Source organism: Nyctereutes procyonoides, unplaced genomic scaffold (assembly GCF_905146905.1).
Source record: "Nyctereutes procyonoides isolate TBG_1078 unplaced genomic scaffold, NYPRO_anot_genome, whole genome shotgun sequence".
Lineage (NCBI taxonomy): Eukaryota > Metazoa > Chordata > Mammalia > Carnivora > Canidae > Nyctereutes > Nyctereutes procyonoides.
In genome coordinates this window covers 19,261,803-19,283,610 of record NW_026575051.1, presented here as the reverse complement: position 1 = coordinate 19,283,610, position 21,808 = coordinate 19,261,803, and the positions used below count along the sequence as shown (strand labels likewise).

At 37.1% G+C, this 21,808-nt stretch overlaps 1 protein-coding gene across 1 annotated transcript in view; it reads left to right on the top strand.

Moving 5' to 3' along the window:
• PKHD1 (PKHD1 ciliary IPT domain containing fibrocystin/polyductin) overlaps nucleotides 1-21,808 on the top strand; it is a 459,739-nt gene that overhangs the window by 431,484 nt on the left and 6,447 nt on the right. Inside the window, 2 exon segments of the mRNA XM_055330173.1 lie at nucleotides 3,461-3,619; nucleotides 7,865-7,984. Coding sequence (XP_055186148.1) covers nucleotides 3,461-3,619; nucleotides 7,865-7,984 — 279 coding nt within the window.

The following is a 21,808-nucleotide window of genomic DNA, read 5'->3' as shown; positions in this document are numbered from 1 at the left end:
GAACAATTAAAGGTCTGGCCAAATGTGTATGGGACCCTCACAAGTCTTTCTAATATGTTGACTAATCCAGCTCACTTATTCAGTATAGAACGTCCTGAGGCACCACCAAGAGAGAAGGCCTTCTGTGTATTTATTCTACTGGCTTCCCAGCTAGCCAATTTCTCTTCGTTAGCATTCCCATGATCTGGCTGTGGTTTATCTGATCATTCCTTGGAGCCATGGGAGCTCGTAGGGGATTCTCAGGGGCTGTTGGGCTGAAAAGAGTCTGAGGGAGCCAGGGCTGCTTCTGGCCACCAAATCCAGAGAAACCCTTGTTGTCATTGCCATTGTCATGCCTGGAATACTCTTTCTCCTGAAATTCACATGATTCCATCATCATTTCACTCAGATTTCTTCCCAAAATTTCCCTCCAAAGAGAGGCCCTTTCTGCATCACTCAGGCTGTACCACCACTCTTCCCAACCCTGCTCCATCTCCAGTCACTTTCTGCCAACCTCACTTTGGTCTTCATGTCTCTTATTGCTACATAGCATCAAGGTTATTGGGGTATTTCCTTGTTTGTCTACTGCCTATGTGCTCTGCCCCCTCCCCCCCCAATTAGAACCTAAATTCCAAAAGGAACAGGAATTCTGCTGAGTTCAGCGCTATCTCTTCAGAGTGTAGAAAAATCTGGCACAACACAGGCACAATTTGTTAATAAGTAAGGATATTGAGATTATGTCAAAGATTACATTTTTGTAATGTTCTGCTGCCAGAAATATTTGAAAGCTGGTGGTCTGTACCCTTAGACTCACATACATCTAAAGTGGATTCACTGACTTTAGCCCTTCTGCCATTATATGTGTTTGAAACCCTTCCACAGCCTGATCTTCTATATCTCACTTGGTTCATGCCACTTCCCAGCTCAGAAGTTTTCCTTCTTGACACCTCATTGCCTTCAGAATATGGTCAAGGATCTTTTGCTGACATTTACTGCTCATCAAAATTTATCTCCAATGCTTTCCAGCATTAATTCTGAGTATTTTTCAGCATTAATTTCCTAAATGATTGCTCCTTTCTCCTTTCTGTCTTTAATTGCCTAGGCTTCAAAGCCCTACTTAAATATTTTCTCTTTTGGGTTGTTTTCCCTGACCATATTGATGAGAAATATCCTTTCAGAAAAATTGATTTGCAATATTCTTTTGGCATGTGTCACATTCTGATTTGTATTATAAATGTTTGTACATATATCTCATTTTATCTAGTAGCTTCTAAATATCTTCAGAATGAGAACAGTAACTGATCCAGTTAGCAAAGTAAACAATCACTGAGCAATCATTTGAAAATGGATAAAAGCATGAGGCATTTTGTTTTACTTCTGTAAAGCCCTAGTAAAATCCACCCCCTCATCTCTAGGCTAGATTTATCTTATTCAGATGCTCATAAAAAGCAACTAATTAATAACAAGCCAAGTATGTCTCAAGTATAAGATGTGCACACAGGAGAACCATTTCTAGCTAATTTTGTTATGGTAGCTTTGGGACCAAGTCAGCCAGGAGTCAACAGACTGAAAACCTGACTGTGACTTTCATTCAAATTATCAGATTCAGCCCAAGGAAAGCACAGAAAAGAAAAACACAATGTCTCCATGAGAAGAGAAAATAAAAATTCTTTTTTTGCCTGCATTTATGTAGATGAAAGCAGAGGTTTAGTGTGGGTTGGTTTGTTTTGAAACAAATCACAGGCTATAACTAACTCATGTTCATAGGCAAACTTTTTTTTTCTTTAACTTTTCATTTTGTATTAAGTATAATTGACATGATAAGCTATACATATTGAAAATATACAGTTTCATAAATTTTGATGAATATATACTTCCATGAAACATCTCCACAATTAAGAAAATGAACATATCTATCACCCTCAACATTATAGGCAAATTTAAAATTTTAAATTTAAAAATAATATACATTAAATTAATTTTATGTTTTTAGGATTCAAATACATTAATAGATTCATGTAATTACCACTACAATCAAGATATAGAACATTTCCCAGAAAAACTCCTTTATTCTGTTCCTCTGTCCTCACATCCTCCCCTGCCACTACAATTAATGCCTGACAATCACTTACCTGTTCTTTATCAGTATAATTTTGTCTATTCTACAATGTCATATAAATGGAATCATAAAGTATATACCCTTTAGAGATGGATGTCTCCCACTTAACATAATGCCTTAGAAGTTCATCCCAGTTGTCACTTTCTTACTAATAGTTTCTTCTTTTTTCTTTCTTCTATTTCTTTTCTCTTCTTTTCTTTTTTCTCTCTTCTTTTCTTTTTTATTTTCCTTCCTGCCTTCCTATGTTCCTACCTTCTTTCCTTCCTTCTCTTTCTTTTTCCTGCCTGCCTTCATTCCTTCCTCCTTCATTCCCTCCCTTCCTTTTTTTGTTCCTTCTTCTTTTTCTCCCCCCTTGTTTTTGGCTGAGTAGTATTCCATTGTCTGGATAAACCATAGTTGGTGTATTCATTCCTGTGTTGAAGAACATGTGGGTTGTTTACTGGTTTGAGTGATTACAAATAGAGGTGCTATAAATATTTGTGTACCAATTTTGTGCACATAAGCATGCTTTTATTTTTATATTTTTAGATTTTGTATGTGTTATTTATTTTTAAGATTTTATTTATTTTAAATAAAGCACAAGCAGGAAGAGCAGCAGAGGAAGAGGGAGAAGCAGGCTCCCTGCTCAGCAGGGACTCAATCCCAGGACCCCTGGATCATGACCTGAGCCGACTGAGCCACTTAGGTGCCCCAGATTTTGTATGCTTTAGTTCAAAAATAATAATGGAGTGAGAATGAAATTCTTCAGACTATTAAAGAATTTGAGATGAATTCTTAGAAAGATCCCATCTCTAAAGGAACTTGTCCACTTTGCTCCACCATCATGACCAGAATGGCTTTATCTATTTGCCACTACTCTACTCCTAGTTTTTCAGGTAACAAAATTCTCATGAACATTAGCAAATCTCCTGGCTCTATGGTAGGAGTCTCTGTTACCCTGTTTTGATGTGTTACATGCCATTTTTTAAATAGGATACATACATTAGAGCAAGTAGTTTCACACATTCTGGAGCTGAGAGCATTTCTGTTCTAATTAGTGGAACATAAGAGTGAAATTGAAATTTTGCATTGGTGGAAAAAGGTAAGTCTGAGAATAAAAGGAGAGAATTGGAAGAGTGCCCCATCAATAATGGACAGAATTGGAAAGAACAATTGCATGTTATTGTTGGAATTGGATTCTTGTTGTTCTTCAGAAATACAAATTTTGGATTTATTTTTGATTCATTTAATCGCTTAATTCAATAAATATTTGTTGAACCTACTAAGTGGAAGATATTGTTGTAAACATATCTCTTCCAACATGTTTTTATTATATCAGCATCTTTTATCTTATTAATATGTTATTATTGTTTTTTTTAATAGGGGCCAATTTTACAGCTCGATCAAGGTCATTCACTGTCTTACCTGCGGCTCCATCAGAGAAGTCAATCATCATCTCGGCTGTTTCCCTATGCTCAGTGGCCTCATGGCTGGCTCTATGCTGTCTGGTGTGCTGTTGGTTTAGGAAAAGCAAAAGCAGAAGTATGTAGATTTTGTTTTTAGAATGAAAATATTGGTGGGGAAATGTCATCATGTATAATATACTAACATTTCTTTTTCTTCCCCCAAAGAGAAATTTTTATGAAAGTGCAACATATTAAACCACATGGAACCAAATTATTCAATGCATACAGTAGGGTCAAAGATTACCTAGCCTTAAATAATAATAGCAATAATAGTGAAAGCTCATATTGATTGAATATTCACTATGGACCAGGTAGTAAGTACTTTATATGCATGGATTTATTTAGTGTTCACAAAAACTCTATGAAGTAGGTATCAAATATTATGTCTGTGTTATGGAGGTGGAGCATGATGCACAGTAAGGTCAAGTAACTTGCCCAAGGTCGCATAATCAGGAAAAAGCTAGACAGTTTGGCTCCAGATCCCACTATGTTCTACTGCCTAGATAATCCTCCAAAAAGTATGTTTAAGAATCAAGGGGAAGGGAATCAGAAGAAGGAAGAGAATGCTTGGTGGGTTTTTTCCCTCTAGGAGCATGAAAACTATATTCTTGGACATTCTCCCAGAAGCAAATAATTTCTTTTAGGCTGGAGACATAGAGAACACTGAGGGAAAGGAGTTCTGGAAAAGAAGCTTCTTTTTTTTTTTAAGATTTTATTTATTTATTTATTTATTTATTTATTTATTTATTTATTTATGAGAGAGAGAGAGAGAGAGAGAGAGAGAGAGAGAGAGAGAGAGAGAGAGACAGGCAGAGGGAGAAGCAGGCTCCACGCAGGGAGCCTGATGCGGGACAGGATCACGCCCTGGGCCAAAGGCAGGCGCTAAACTGCTGAGCCATCCAGGGATCCCCTAAAAGAAGCTTCTTTTTATCTTTCTACATAGAAAACAGAAGTGAGGGAGATAGGAAGGCAGACCAGGTAGTGGAAAATCACTTACTCCACCCAAATAAATGGGGGGCTGAAACACTTGTGATATTAGGAGATGCTAGGAAACCAAAGTGATAAGCAAGCATGAGTACAAATGAGGTGAAGCAAAGAGAGAAAATCAAAATAAATAAAAGAAAGAGGGAGAAGCATGGTACCACAAATAGAAGATTCACCAAGCTTGGGTTTCTGACAGATGTTGAGGAAGGGAAGCTCCAGGAGATGCATTCTTTATTTTGAACAAAGTATCAGCATGATATCCCTCTTCTCTCCCTGTCTTGATGGGGCTGGGAAAACTGTCTTTCTCAAGAAGAATGGGATTTCATTCTGGGTTGTCACCTGTGATTTGTTGAATGCAGGTTTTGGTCTTTGCTTTTAAATCTAAATGTGTGTGTGTGTGTGTGTGTGTGTGTGCACGCAAATGCATGTGTTGCTTTCTGGTTTGAAAGCAAAGATCTTTCATAAGTTTTAATTTCATGTGACTCTGTGAAATACCCTATTTATTTCTTTTCCTCCATTTTATAGGTATGTGTATCAGCAATGGAGGGACTTCCCACTAAGCTCTGCTCACCCCATCTCTTCACTTTTGTTCCCTAGTTACAGAGGAAGCTTCTTCCTGCAGTTACTAACATATCATTACTTCACTATCCTCTTTTTTTGCTCTTTCAACTTTTCAGTATCTGTGGACACATTTCTCTATATTAGATTCACATACTTTCCTGACTGGATGCAGACTCCTAATTTTCTTTACAAAAATGTAAAGAGATCAGGAAGCACTTTATGAAAAAATGGTAAAGTAATCAGTTCTGTATGAGTAATTTGTATTTTCTTCTTTATATCTTTCTGTGTTTTTCAATTTTCTATAATTAGCATTCATTACTTTAGAATAAAAAGTATCATTCCCCATCTCATGGGGACATCTCATGGGAAACAGAGTTCTCTGATTCAGCTGTATGGTCTATGTCAGCAGTATACAAAATTTTGATCTGGGGACCTTATTCCACTTTCAGTAATTATTAAAAACCCAAAAAGAATTTTTGTCAATGTGTGTTCATAGATTAGTATTTCCAAATAAGAAGTTAAAAGAGCAAATGTAAAATCTATTCACCTTAAAATAACAATAATACATGCATGTTAACATAATTAACATTATTACATTTAAAAATTATGTTTTCAATATATATAATGAAAATAATGCCATTTGTATAAAACTCTTTAATGTCTGCCTTAAGAATTGACATTTTTTTAACATTTTTAAAGAATTTATTCATCTTGTACTTTCAAGCATGCCATTCACCTCATCTCTCATACAAGGAGTATGTGCTCATGTGTTTGACAATTTGGGAATATTAAAACAAATTGAGAGGCCCCTGAGTGGCTCAGTGGTTGAGCATCTGCCTTTGGCTCAGGTCCTGATCCCAAGGTCCTGGGATGGAGTCCCATATCGGGCTCCCCTGCATGGAGCCTTCTTCTCCTTCTGCTGGTGTCTCTGCCTCTCTCTGTGTCTCATGAATCAAAAAATAAGCTGGATTCACCTAGCAGCTTCTGCATTACATTTGCTGCAACGTATTGTTTTTTGGCTGAAGTATATGAGGAAAATTCAGCAGCACACAGATACATAATAGAAGGGGAAGAGTATTTTAATAGACTTCACAGTTAATTGTGGGTAATCTTCTTTGATACTGCACCCAAACTGGCCAAGAGATAGTTACTGAAAGGTACATCTCGATGTACTTTTTGTACTTGGTTACAGGAAAAACTACTAATCTGTCATGTTCTTTGAGTGGAGATTTATCTATGTGTGATTTTGAAACATTATGCTTTAGCCATTTGGAAAATATTGTATCACTGAGTTATAAAAATCTTCCAAATACTGACATATCTCACAGTATAATTTTTTAAAAACTGCATTTGTTAAACTTTAATAATTAGGTATCTGCAAAACGTAAGCTGTCCAAAATTCTAAATTTGCCATGAGAGCTTGAATTTTATCACTGGCAGTAAATATTGTCAGTTGTTTCATAGAAGTTACAGGCTGGTCATTCACTTTAAAAAATCTACCAAATATCCAAGTTTGAATAACCAGAATCTGTCTTTTGTTCTTCCAAGTTCTTTCAACATAAAAATGGTGTTCTGTGAAAAAATCAACTATTTTATTATTTCTATTTTTTTAAAGATTGTATTTATTTATGTAAGAGAGTGAGTGAGTGAGAGAGAGTAGGAGGGGGCGTGGCCAGAGGGGCACAAGGAGAAGCAGACTTCCCACTGAGCAGGGAGCCTGATATGGGGCTCATCTGGGAACTCCAGGATCATGACCTGAGTTGAAGGCACACACTTAACCTACTGAGCTACCCAGGCACCCCTAAAATCAGCTATTTTAACTAAACTCAGTCACTAAAGTGCTTTTCCATGAGAAAAATTATCATATGCCATGGCCTGGCATCATTTGAAATTACATTTACAATTTTTATTGTCTGCCCTCCAAAGCAGAATAAAAGCTCTGTGAGAGCAGGGACTGAGTCTTTCTTACTCATTGTCTTTCCATTGCCTAAACAGTTCCTGGCATGAGTAATGTATATATATTTTTGATTATGATATTTAATAAATAAATGAATAGAATATAAAACATCCCTTTGGTCAAAAGTAGGAGTCTTCAATCAAATCACACAACTGCATGAGCTCTATGGATTGTTCCAATGTCAATGTCTTGGTCTTGATATCATACTACGGTTATATAGTTTGTTACCAGTGGAGGAGGCTGAATGGGGGTGCATGACTTCTCCTTATATATTTCTTTGCAACTTGTGAATCTATCATTAATTCAAAATAAAAAGAGTTAAAAAGAGCATTGTAACAATCCATACCACCTCAATCCAGTGAAAGCATAATATGAACTGTGAGGCACATGATGTAATTTTCTAGTATCTTCTTAACCTAATATATCAAAATTTATTTCAACATAGAATAAATATAAAAATACTAGATATTTTACAGTTTTTCAAAATCAAGTGCATATTTTATACTTATAAAAGTATAAAAGAAGTTAAAAGAGCAAGTCACTTTTTGAACTAGTCACTTTTCAAGTGTTCAGTAGCCATATATGATGGCTGTTGTGTAGTTCAGTATGATACCTCAAAGTTGCCGGTAAGTATATGAGATTGTATTTCATTATTCCTTAAGCTCTGAATACATTACATGCATTTTAGTGTGTGTGTATATCACAGTCATTTTGTTGAGGCATAGAAAAGAAACGCCTTAACACTTAGGACCTGTTTACGAATAAAAATGTCTTATTCTAAAAAACAAGAAACATTCACATTTTTTCTCATTAATTTAGAAGTAAAAAGTGAAGATATTTCTGAATTCAAGACTAATGATCAAAAGAATCATATTCACATGTCATCCAAACACCCAAGATCACAAGAAACTAAAAAGGAAGACACCATGATGGGAGAAGGTAAGCTTGGACAGTAGGAATGATTCCCACAAAAGACACCTATCATGGATGAGCTGTGGCCTCCTTCTCCCCATGGCTGTCAGTTTCTGAATCAGTTTATTTGTTAGTGTCTTCTTTAGTCTTTGTTACTTTTTCTCAAGGAAATTATGCCTAAGAGTATACAAGTCCCGCTGATTCACTCAGCTATTAACCAATTATTCAAGCTGACGTTCATATTTTTTTCTTAGGAGATGATAATTGGTTTAACAGTTGAATTTGCTACATAGAAAAAGGAAAACTAAAGTATAGGCATATCATCTTTCCCTTAGCTATTGCAAAGCTGCCAGTCTGGCAACATTATTGAATTTGGGAAATAAGACAGTGAAGTTGCCAAATACCAACTATGCAAATTAGATTGAATATGGAACCCTTAAGAAATGAGTCAGGTTTGTTAAGCTCTGCTTTGTTGTTTAGTCATACTTTTAGCAAAATGCATTATTTGCTTACATTGTACATTATGCCAGTTGATTTTGCTTGTTATGTTTTTTAATTGCCATTAGAATTGGTGACAAGCAAAGAAAAGGTAAGCATTTACTTCAGACCACTGCTTTGCCCTTGTCCTTCTAAGACATAGAAAATAGGAAGATAATAGAAGACAAGATGGATTTGCAGAATATGGATATGGTGTATGAAAAATATTCATATAATTTCCATGGATCTGAAACACTTTGTAGGCTTTACTCTAAAGAAAATAATATTTTTATTTATTCTAAGCAATAGTGAATATTCATGATATTTTCTGCTTGAGAAAGGAATATGATTCCAATGGTTCTAGTACCATGTTTAACAAAAAAGTAGCAATTCAATGTTGTTCTGCCTCTAACTAGTTCAATGAACTTTGGGGTGTGTGTGTGCGTGTATGTGTGTGTGTGTGTGTGTGTGTGTGTGTGTAAAATATCAGTTTGTTCTCCTGTTTGTATTTTTTCACATGGAAAAAATGAAGTTAATTTTTTAGAAATGTCCCAACAAATTAGCCAGCCATACTCCAGCCTAGACCTATACCAGAAGATGGTAGGAGGTTTAGAGTGAGTGGGTATGAGAAGAATGAAGAGAGAGAAAGAGACAAGAATTCTTTCTGGATTCCATCTAAGACCATTTTAATTTGGTTTCTAGAAACCTCTTGTCCATATTATTGCAATCAAATTCAGGACAAGTGTTCAAAAATGCTCATGTGAAATCAGCACTGCAAAGAACAGCATATTCAGCTGCATTCTTAAGCAAACAGCAAGAGTGATGCTAATCTCTCCCTAATCTAATATGGCTATCTACATGAATCTCAGTTGCTCTACTTAAATTAACTACATTAAGCAGTCCACAATGCCTGGGTGTTTTATTAAGGAACATTTTTTATATGGTGGCTTATTAATAAATTATCAGGAATGAGATAAGGGGCAGGGTTCCTGTGGAAAAGTTTAGATTGAAGAGATGGGAGTATCAAAGGCCATTTTATTGGGACATCCAGGTTAAAAATAGAAAGATATGTTATCCAAACCCTCCCCTAGGGATCATAGCAGATTTGTTTCCTTATTTTCTACCCTTTATCCAAATCTAAAGAGCATCCGTTCCAAGGCAAGTAATGATGCATCTCCTACTTTTCTTCAGGAATTATTACCAGCTATGAAACAATTAATTACTGCTAGCTTCGAATAAGTTTGGTTTTGTTTCAATATTTCCATGGCACTTAAGCTTCCCTTTTTCCTCTTTTTCTAAACTCTTGGCCTTTGCTGATCAAAAGATTGGCTCTGTCTCTCATGAGCACATTGCATTCACTAAGTACTACCCTGACACTAAAATTATTTAGCTGGTGGAATTGAGTGTTTCCACTGCCCAGTAGATTCAGACTGTAAACTCATCATGTTATGGCTTTTATTCAAAATTGCATGGATGCAGTAGGGATGGTGGAGAGTTACAATGGAGGAAGAAAAGAGTGGTGCATATATTCTTCATATTTTACTGTCACCAGCCATACATATAGAATCATCTGAACCAGACTTTAATATTCATAATTGTGCTTGTCACTCTGCCAATCAGATCTAATGAATTCCCAGCATTAGCCGGAAAGCAGGAGAATGTGACAGTTAACAGCATGAAAATCAGGAGTCAGATAGAGCAAGTTTAATTCTAACTATCCTATGGCTTGCTTCCTGGTCTCAAGGAAGCCAACTATCCTCTCTTTGTCCATCAGCTCCTTCACTGGTAAAGTGGCCATAATAATACTGCCCACACTTATAGTTGTGCAGATTAAGTGAGTTAAGATTTGCACTAAAGTGTGCAAAACAATTGCTGGCATATTGTATGTAATATATATGTGTTATTTATTTTGGTTCTTCTTGTTATTTAAGACTCAAAGCCTTCCAAGCCTGACTCCATCCTATCTTTGTAATCTTACTTTGCAATTCACCTTCCTGCCCTCTGCTCATACTCCCCATACTAACTCACTCATTCTGAGATGTGTCTAATATCTTCTCATCCATTTGCTTGCAAAGTTTCTTCCAGCTGGATTGTTTATCTTCACCTGTTAAATAAAACCTTCTAAAGCTTTTAAGCACCACTAAATATGTGTGTGTGTTTTTTTTTCCATAAAGTCTTTCCCAATCCCTCCTATTTCATTGAAAATTAGTATTTTCCTCTTTGGATGACAAGAACATTAAATGTGTACCTCCATGATAGTACTTGCATTTTTTAGAATGTATAGATAGATAGATCTTTGTTCCCACAGGCCAATGGCCCCTAACCAGGGTAATTTGGGCCCCCAAATAGGGTGGTCACCTCATCCTGGTTATCCCAAGACTTTTCCAGTTTTAAAAATCAAAGTCTTGTGTCTCCGGAACTCCCTCAGTCCCAGACAAATTGGGACAGTTGGTCATCCTACCTCCAGAGGACATTTGCAATGTCTGGAGACTCTTTTTTTTTAAAGAGACAGAATGAGCACAAGAGGGTTTGGTGAGGGAGACAGAGAGAGAATCTCAAGCAGGGTCCACCCTCAGTACAGATCCCAATGTAGGGCTTACAGGACCCTGAGATCATGACCCAAGCTGAAGTCAAGAGTCAGATACCCAACCAACTGAATGACCCAGGTGTTCCTGTCTGGAGACATTTTTATTGTCACAGTTTCACAGGGAGGCGAAGATACTTCAGGCATCTGGTGAGAAGAAACCAGGGATGCTATAAAACATCCATAATGCATAAACCACCCTACAATAAAGATTATTTGCCTCAAGATGTCAATAATGTCAAGGTTGAGAAACCCTAGCAGAAGCTATTATTTGTCTTTGTAACATGTAAATGGAAGATGCTGGAATGCCTTGATAAATGCAGTTAGATTATGTCTCCGAATAAATATTGAATAAGTATTTATTTACCTTATAATATTTATTTAATACCTTATGAGATCTTTGCTGTATAGTTGCAAAGAAGTGATATCTGGTCCCCTGTCTGTGATGAGTTTGCAGTATGGTTGGGATGTAAGAATAATATTAGGGGGTAAATGAGAGAACAATCATAGGCAGCAAATAATTAGATATAAAGCAATCACAACGAATGACATGTATTCAATGAGTTTATAGATGGGAGAGAATGCTCCAAGAGAGAAGGAATATCATCAACTTAAGTTACATGTTTAGTCCCTCTAGCTCCTAAATCATATCACATTGTTTCAAATCCTATTTGCCTTGGTTGTCCAATCTTCACCCACTCAGGTTTATAAAAATGTCAGGGAGCAAATCTAACTTTGCTCTGTCAATGGTCAATTTTGTATCATTCATTCTCAACTGTTCCCTTGCTCCCCTAATTGGGTGAACCAGGGGACGATCTCCCAGGAGAGATACCTCAGAATCTTCACCTCCTCTTGTCTCTGTACCACCCTGTGCATTTGTTCGAGTTTGACCAATTCCACCTCTGTAACATCTTTGGTTTCCATCTTCACCCACTCTGTTTCACAGATCTATCATCAGTTCAGTTTCAGTTCACACCCCCCTCCCCCTTATAGATGTCCACTCTACCACTCCTTCTTTTCCCTCCAGGATGGTATCTCCTCCTTTTCTTTTTTTTTTTTTTTAAACTCTTATCTTCAAATCTTTCCAGATTTCTTTTTTTTTTTAAGATTTTATTTATTTATTCATGAGAGACACAGAGAGAGAGAGCGAGAGAGGCAGAGACATAGGCAGAGGGAGAAGCAGGCTCCATGCAAGGAGCCCGATGCAGTACTCGATCCTGGGAGTCCAGGATCATGCCCCAGGCTGAAGGCAGGCACTAAACCGCTGAGCCACCCAGGGATCCCAATCTTCTCCTTTTCAATTGGTTTGTGTGTTTGTGTGTGTGTGTGTTTTGAGTTTTGTTTTGTTTTGTTTTGTTATAGCTAGAAGGAATGATCAATCCCCTTCTCTTAACTTTTTTATAACATTTGCCTCTTGTTCACTTAACACCCTTTAAATATAATATAATTGTGGTGTTTGTGTGGTCTAGATCCTTTTGTAAAAGTTCTATATCTTTTCTAATTTCAGCAGCACTATTACCATAGGGCATTAGGATATTAGACCGCTTATAATAATGGTTGCTGAGTGAAACATGAAGTTAGAGATGAAGTGAAACCCCTTCCTGTCCTTCCCCCTCTCTAGAGAATCCTAGATTCCAGCAGTTTTTTCAACTGCTATAGGAAAAGCCCTCTATCTCTTCTAAAGGAAATGTGGAAAGCTTATTTGGGTTCACAAAATTAACCAGAGGATAATGACTTACATCTTTGGGGTCCTAAAAACTGGCAAAATGTGACTTCTTACTTCCAGGCAAAATGCTTGCTAGGACCACTTTAGTTTCCTTGCTACTGTCTTCCTCTTTGTGGGACAGCTGCTGCTACAGAACTCAGTGCTTCCTTCTCCTGAGCAAACACTGATCTTTGGTCACTGGCTCCTCCTCCTCCTCCTCCTCCTCCTCCTCCTCCTCCTCCTCCTCCTTCATTCCATGTACCCAATGTTGGGAATTGTAAATTGACATGTAAAAACGGCAAGATATTATGTATGTGTGACAATAACCATCAACTTCAGGGATTTATGTCTCCAACTTTAGAGTCCTATTGACTATGTATGTTGTATTTTATGAATATGAAATAAAAAGAACTATCAGTTTACCTTCATAAGTACAAATCTATAAGAATGACAGGGAGAGGGGAGGTTGCCTCAAGATGTCCAGAAGCAGGGAAAACAAAACATCTCAGGACTACAAATTGTTCCAAGTTCCCAGGAAAGTAAAACTATATTTGGAAATTATTAATAAATAGCATGCCTGCATCATATAATTTAACAGATATGAATATCTCCTAATTTAAAAATGTGAATAAAACCTAGCACTTAATTCCTTAAGAAAACTTGTAAAAATAGGAATAGTTTTTAAAATACTAGGAATAAGAGGCTTCCTGCTAAATAAGATGGAGAGTTCCAATGCTCTTGGCAATCAAGATCCAATATCATGTTTAGTGATGGAATATTAGAAGTACTAGTCTCATGAAGACAAAAGCAAATAACTCATTATCACAACTTTAAAATATATATTTTAGAATGCTAGGAAATACAGATATAAAAACAAAATTAAGGCAGTATTAGAGAAAATAGGTGATGGTTTTCAGATGATATAATTGTTTAACAGTAACTTTAAAGATTCAACCATTAACTGCTATAATTTATAAGTAACTTGAGTAGCTTACTCAAATATTATGTCAGATTATGCAAAAATAATGTACAAATCAATGGTATGCAGTTAGGAAACATACTGAAATGCATAATAGTGACTAAAGAATATCCTGTCTTGGAAAACAACCTTAACAAGAGATGTATTGGACTTATATAAAAAATAAACTATATTCTATTGAATTGTTTAATGGGGAGACTTGATTTCATAAGGAATTGCAACATGCTTCTAATTAGATTGACTAATATTGCAAAGGCATCAGTAATTCCTAAATTAACTTTGGTTTAATGCAGCTGCAATCACTTTACACTGAATAGAACAGCATAAGATGATTCTAAAGTTCTTCAGAAAATACAGATCAATGATACAAAGCCAATTTTTTAAATAAGAAATTGACTTTATGGCAGGAAGGATGGGTAGCTCAAAGGAATAATATTTAGGTTACTATTTTTAAGGCAGTGTGATACCGACACAAGAATATGTGGAGATATTAGTGTAAATAACTTCAATTAGATATAGTTATTAGATATATAAATGTAACAAATGATAAAGGGAATAATAAAAACAAAGGAAAGCAAGTGTTAGTCTATAAATGGGGTTAGTAAATTTGACTATTTAGAACATTTCTCAGTCCTAGATTCACATTTCAAAAACTACAGCAAAGTGAGGTGCCTGGGTGTCTTAGTTGGTGAAGCATCTGACTCTTGATTTTGGTTCAGGTCATGATCTCAGGGTTGTGAGATGGAGCCCCAGGTCAGGATCCATGCTCAGTGGGGAGTTTGCTTCAGATTCTCTCCCTCTGCTCCTTCCCCCACCCCCGCTTGAGCTCACACTTTCTCTCTCTGTCTCTCCCTCTTTCTCAAAAATAAAAATACACCAAAGTAGATTCCATATGGATTAATGAGTTAAATCAAGTTTACTAAAACATATTCATTGCTGGAATATTATAAAAAAAATAAAATGGAAATCATTCATGATATGACATAAGATTAAATGCATTTTTCTTTATCTTTCAATATTCTCATACCTTCTGATTTACAGTGCATTTCTTATTAAAAATATATAATTTTTCACTTAGAGGAAAAAATAATCTAGATTCATTCTTTTTTTTTTAGATTCATTCATCTTAATTATTGCATTTGTCTTCTTCAATATGTAGGCAGGACGATTGCTTTTAGTAACAAATGAGGAACCAAGGAGGAGTGCTTTCTTTCTGTTGGTTGATCAACTGTCCATCTGTCTGCCTTAGACCCTATTTAGGCTCCAAGGTCCAAATGATTATATTTGACCTTCTATGCTGAATCCAGGTCATCAACACAGAATGCAGGTCATGGGAAAATATGGGCAGTGGAGGTGATGGGAGGGTGAGGAGAGATTCATTGTTGATGTTCTCCTTGCAAAAGAAGCTAGTGAGTAGTACCCACACAAATTTAAAACAATCACAGGCACACTATATACTTGTTGCCCAAGAAAGTTTTGGAAGACAAAGGAGGTTAAGGATAGCTGGAAAAGTTATAGCTACCTATGGTGAACCGGATCCAAAAATGCTGAATCTTCTTTTTAATAGAAAAGGGATATATAGCCCCATATTTTATCTCATTCTTCCTAAAACTTGATCAAACCCACTAGTGGGACTGTAACTGGCATTTGAAATCTTATCTTTCCATTTTAATGGGGACTGTCCAACAAGGTGGAAGTAGAATAGAGACATGCCAATTCATATGTTTTGATATTCACTATTCTTCCTTCCCTAAAACCCAAACATTCAGCTGAATGCCTTAGGACACGTATCTGCTATAAATTCATTTTTTATCTAATTTGTCTGAGATCTAAGCTTCCTGTGGAGGTCTGAGATCAAAGGATCTGATTCCTTCTGATGTCAGTGCTGACATATAATGTGTGCCGACTTAGTTCTGTCTATAACCTCACAGTGGGAGGTGGCCAGCCTCCCTGGGCACCTTTACACAGTACACTTTCATTTCGACTGGGGAGTCTGTCAGGTATGTTGCTGATTGGAGCTTCCATGTAAATAATTCATGGGAGATTTTTAAATGTTCTGGGGCCCACAAAGGAAAGAGACTCTTGTGTTAGTCTTTTATGAATAGATGCAGACTTGAAGAACAAGGGAGAACAGATCTCCAATGACGGTCTCTCAAAAACAAGACAACGATATCTTCAAGGGGTTGAAAATAGGTGGCTTGTAGTGTTTGATTCCTCTTCTATGAAGTGGTGTTGGTTTTACCAAGGGATAAAAATTCGAAGTCTTCTCACACCCCCTTTTTAAGTTTACTTCTATCTGGCAATTTATTCTTCTTTTTCTTTGGTTATTTGCCGATCTCAATAAACTATATCTTTTCTTCCGGGGGGAGCAGTAATTATGGAGATGACACCAAGCTCAGTAGTTGGCATAGGACTGGGCGTAGTAGGGAGACAAGGTTGATGGCATAAAATGGTCCTTCCCAGAACATCCCAAGAGGAAGAAGAGGCTGTCATACAAGGAAAGGTGATAAAAGCAGTTGCCCAAGTCAAATGAGAAACTTTAGTCATCAAGTATTGAGGCATAAATTGATATAGTCTGAGCTGTTCAAGAACAGTTCTGGAAGGATCTGAAGATCCCATAGGGAAACTAGGATAATCGGAAAATTCTCATATCTCTAAGCAGGACAGTCATCCCATAGTTAGGTCATATCCCACAGCAGGTACATGCCAGGGGAAAGGACTCTGGAAAAGCACAGAGAAGATAGGTATAACATGGGTGTGGCAGCGTATTAATTGGTATATTACAGAAACAATGTAAACAACATGATTGTTGTCTCTCATTTGACTGCTCCACATCAAAAGTATATCACATATTTATATTGTCATTACTCCTCCTTTCCTCACCTCACTTCCCCTTCGTCATCAGATTAAATTGAGGCAGGAAATTGATACCCTTTGCCCCAATACTGTCTCTTAGAGTATGATACAGACAAGATCACTGTCTGCTAATGCTCATCAAAACAGCTCTTGGGAAACAGAGAGCAGATATGACACAGGTTAACAAATTAGCATTTACGTTACACATAAAAAAGTGATTAAGGCATTTGAAAGTGAGATATAAGGAAAGCAGGGATGGGAAATGTTCATGACAGTATTGTCCCTTGCCCAGAAACTTAGGATAGTTCTCATCCTTTGTTTTCACCATAAAGCACATGAAAGATGACTTTTGCATACATGCATGTATCCAACCCAACATTCTTCCTTAACTCTCTGCTGCTGTCCTCAACTTTGTACAGTATTATGTGGTGCTTAAAGTACAGACTCTGAAGCCAAAAATCTTGAATTCTGTAAAGTAAGTAAGATCTGTCACTACTTTGTATGTGGCCTTGGGAAGTTACCTAATATCTCTGTACTTCAATGGCTTCAATTCTATTTTTTTTAATTTTATAAATTAATTTTATTGGTGTTCAATTTACCAACATACAGAATAACACCCAGTGCTCATCCCGTCAAGTGTACCCCTCAGTGCCCGTCACCCATTCACCCCCACCCCCCCTCCTCCCCCTCCACCACCCCTAGTTCATTTCCCAGAGTTAGAAGTCTTTATGTTCTGTCTCCCTTTCTGATATTTCTCATACATTTCTTCTCCCTTCCCTTATATTCCCTTTCACTATTATTCATATTCCCCAAATGAATGAGAACATACACTGTTTGTCCTTCTCCGGTTACTGTGGCCAAGTTCAAAAAGGGTGTTGCCTGAGTTCTCCTCTGGGATTTTGATGGAATCTTGTCTCACATTTATATCTTTCATCTATTTTGAGTTTATCTTTGTGTATGGTGCAAGAGAGTGGTCCAGTTTCATTCTTCTGCATGTGGATGTCCAATTTTCCCAGCACCATTTATTGAAGAGACTGTCTTTCTTCCAGTGGATCGTCTTTCCTCCTTTATCATATATTAGTTGACCATAAAGTTCAGGGTCCACTTCTGGGTTCTCTATTCTGTTCCATTGATCTATGTGTCTGTTTTTGTGCCAGTACCACACTGTCTTGATGACCACAGCTTTATAGTACAACCTGAAATCTGGCATTGTGATGCCCCCAGATATGGTTTTCTTTTTTAAAATTCCCCTGGCTGTTCGGGGTCTTTTCTGATTCCACACAAATCTTAAAATAATTTGTTCTAAGTCTCTGAAGAAAGTCCATGGTATTTTGATAGGGAGTGCATTATACCTGAATGGCTTCCATTCTAAAAGGGAGATAATAATAACACATCAGGGGTTTGTTGTAAGTATTAAATTATGCATATGTATAATTAGTGCCCAACATGTGATAATTGCTCTAATTGCTATTTCAGTGTTATTTTCAACTATTAGCCTGTTCCTCTTCAAAAGACACACCCTGGAACACAAATGAATAAGGGTATCATTAATGGAACAATCTTGAATTCCTTTTAATGTGGTAAAAAAAATCATAAGTTAATAAAACTATTTTTAAAGACTTATTTATTTATTTATTTATTCATGGCAGACACACACAGATAGAGAGAGAGAGAGAGAGAGAGCGCCAGAGACACAGGCAGAAGGAGAAGGAGGCTCCATGACGGGAGCCCGACGCAGGACTCGATCCCGGGACTCCAGGATCACGCCCTGGGCCAAAGGCAGGCGCCAAACTGCTGAGCCACCCAGGGATCCCCACTATTTTTTAGATCAAACCATAATACCTTAATGTGTATAAAAACATATTGATACATCCCTCTATATACAACGTGTTGTGACAATAAGAAACACATGAGAAAAAAAAAAGAAACACATGAGTTAGGAAGTCCTTTATGAAGGAAGTGAGGCATTTGGGAGATGAATAAAAGACAGAGTGTGGAAAGATAGGATGAAAAAAATATTTCAGGCCTAGGGTGTTTTAAGATAATTCTTACAGGTGGAAGATGAGGTGATTAGGGAGAAGAATTCAGACTTCTGGGCTCAGAAGAGGATGCAGACAGAAACCCAGCACTATGTGTCTTTAAAGTACTTGAAAAGAATTGGACTTGAACACTCAGCTATAGGGACATTAAGATGTTGAAGTTAGAAAAGATTATACTTTTTTTAGAGCAATGTTTGTAATGAGTAAGCCAGTGTGTACATTAAATTTCAGTGAAATGCTCATATGAATGGTTCTTCTGTTTCTTCCTCAAGTTGTCATCATCACCACAATAACAACACAACCGCAACACAACAGCTGAGCTTTGTAGGGTCCTTCATTGTTTACAAGGTGCCAAAACATTGGAACTCAACTGCTTTCATGACAATTTTAGAAGATAGCAGACCAAATTATCCCATATCACTAATAAGAAAACTGCAATTAAAAGGGTCAGTTTTCTTTTTCTTTTTTTTAACTGTTTGACTTTTTTAGGGTTTTATTTATTTGTCAGAGAGAGCACAAGCAGGAGGAGCAGCAGGCAGAGGCAGAGGGAGAAGCAGGCTTCCTGCGAAGTAGGGAGCCCGATGGGGACTCGATTCCCCACCCTGAGATCATGACCTGAACCAAAGGCAGACGCTTAACCAACTGTACCACTCAGGCACCCAAAAGGGTCAGTTTTTCTAGTCAACCAAGACATGGGTTCAATAGTTTGTCCCATTCCAGAACTTGTGCTCTTTCCACCTGCCCTGAGGTCATGTGCAAGTGTACACACACACACATACACACACACAGTTAGCACTGGCCAGAATGTGAAATTAGGGCCTTTGGTATATGAAATCCCTTTCCAGATATATCATATGAGAAAGTTTCCCACTTTCTTAAACATTCCTTTTAACAAAAAAAGAAACTAATGTCAGTGCTAACAGTGAGATAATTTCTACAGAAGATAAAAGCAGAGTGAGAGCAAGCCCATGTTTTCAGGAAGGCTATAATTTCTTGGGGGAAAATGTAAAATGTATTAATGTCCTTGTATTTATAGTATTCATTCAAGAAAAATTCATTAGCATCCATAGCCATCAGAAAGTTGGACAGCCACCAGTAATAGAGCTCGAGAGTATTTTTATTTTCAATCGGTTTATTTTCCTGTGCACCAAAGAATGTCTTGTGTTTTTTTCTGATGCAATAGAAATACACTGTGTTTTACTTTCTCTAGATTACAAGATTTCTTCTGTCTTCTAATCTCTCATATATAAATGGGGATAGTTTTTAAGTCCTTGGCCCATACGTAGATGTTTAATAAATGCCAGTCTTCTCTTCCAAACCACTGTTGTAACGCATACTCAGAATCTGTCTATTCTGCTCTTCAGCATGTTTGACTCTGGCCTACTGTTCTTTATTATTTTGCTCAGAGTATTGCAATAGTCTTTCAACTGACCTCCACCAGTCCCTCAGAGCTCACTGACTTCATTATAGAAAAGCAATTCTTCCCAAGATGGAAATAATATGTCACCTCCCTACTCCAAAAGTACCTCCCCATCCTCTATGAAATAAATTCCAGACTCCTTAGTAGAATTTTCAGGACTCTTTTATTTATATTATGGCCTCTATCGAGTATGATTACCTTTTTCTTTTACTACCTCTGGGCCCACATCCACATCCATATCCACATCTATATACACAACCTCAGTTCTCAATGTCTGGAGCTATTTTCAGAGTCTCCAATGCATCTTTTTTGTTCTTGATACCTTGCTTTTGCATGTGCCATACTGTATATCAGAGTGTCTTCCCACCATATTATGCTTCAAAATTTGTGAAGTCTTCCTAACCTTTCAGGCAGGGTTAAGTAATTCCTCTTTTGTCTTCCCTAGTATTTTACTTACACACTTGCTACCCACACTATAAGACTGTCACCTTAATCAGCATAGAGATCTGTTTCCTGGAGCCCCTGGAAAGCAGTGGTCATGTTTCTAGAACCTTTGTCATCATAGGACCTAGAACAGGCTCCATGCATTTTCTGATTTATGTCTGTCTACACTACTAGAGCATAAACTCCATGATATTAGACTGCCTTTTGTTCATTGCTATATTTCTAGGTCTACCACATAGTAGGTGCTCAGAAAATAATGAATGAATGGATGAGTGAATGAGTGAATGAACTAACAAACCAGTGAGAAAATAGATGAGCTCTCCAATGAAGAATTTCTGGAGGCTCAGAATGATTCCTCTTGGAATCTAGTTTGAGCCTCTGAAAAAGAATTGCATAAATAAAATGGGAAAAGAGAGTAAAGAATAGAATTTGGGAAAAATTTGACAAGTTCATTCTTTTGAGATGTCAAATCTGAGGCACTTTTGAAACTTCAGAATGAAAATGTCTCAAAGCTTTAGCAACCAAGATATTTGACAAATAAATGCAAATCTAAGAGCTGACATTTAAGAAAATTGGTGAGAATGGAATGTATATATGAAATTTAAGCAAACTTGGAAAAAAGATACTCCCAAATGAGACATCTAGAGTCTCTCTTGTTGATATTGCTTGCTTGTTTTATTTTAATGTGAATTTGTATAAAGTTTCTATCTGTGCAAAATAAAGATATCTACATGGATATTAATTTAGGGTACATTTTTTATCAAGGTAAATTGTAGGCAGCATCAGAAAGGATGCATATAGAGCCCTATTAAATAGTTATGTTAGATGGTCAAGACCATGGGCAGCCCCGGTGGCCCAGCGGTTTGGCGCCACCTTTAGCCCGGGGTGTGATCCTGGAGACCCAGGATTGAGTCCCACGTTGGCCTCCCTGCATGGAGCCTGCTTCTCCCTCTGCCCACACACCCCACCCCCGCCCCGTCATGAATAAATAAATAAAATTTAAAAATAGGGTTAAAAAAAAAAAAAGATGGTCAAGACCAGGCTAGCTAAGTTCAAACTCATATCTACACTTGGAGGCTTTGTGAATTAGGGCAAGTAACTCCACGCTCTCTACCTTTGTTTCTCCATCTGTAAAATGAGGACAATGATAGGACTAGCCGTATGGGGTAGATATGAGGATTAAATGAGTGAATGGATATAAAGTATTAAGAACAGTGCTTGGCAGGGATTAGTACTCTGAACATTAGTGATTTGAATTATGGTGATGATTATTTATCCAGTCTACCATATTGTAGATTCTGGGTGATGCTCAGCATGATTCATCTTACTGAACCTTCAAATAGTCTT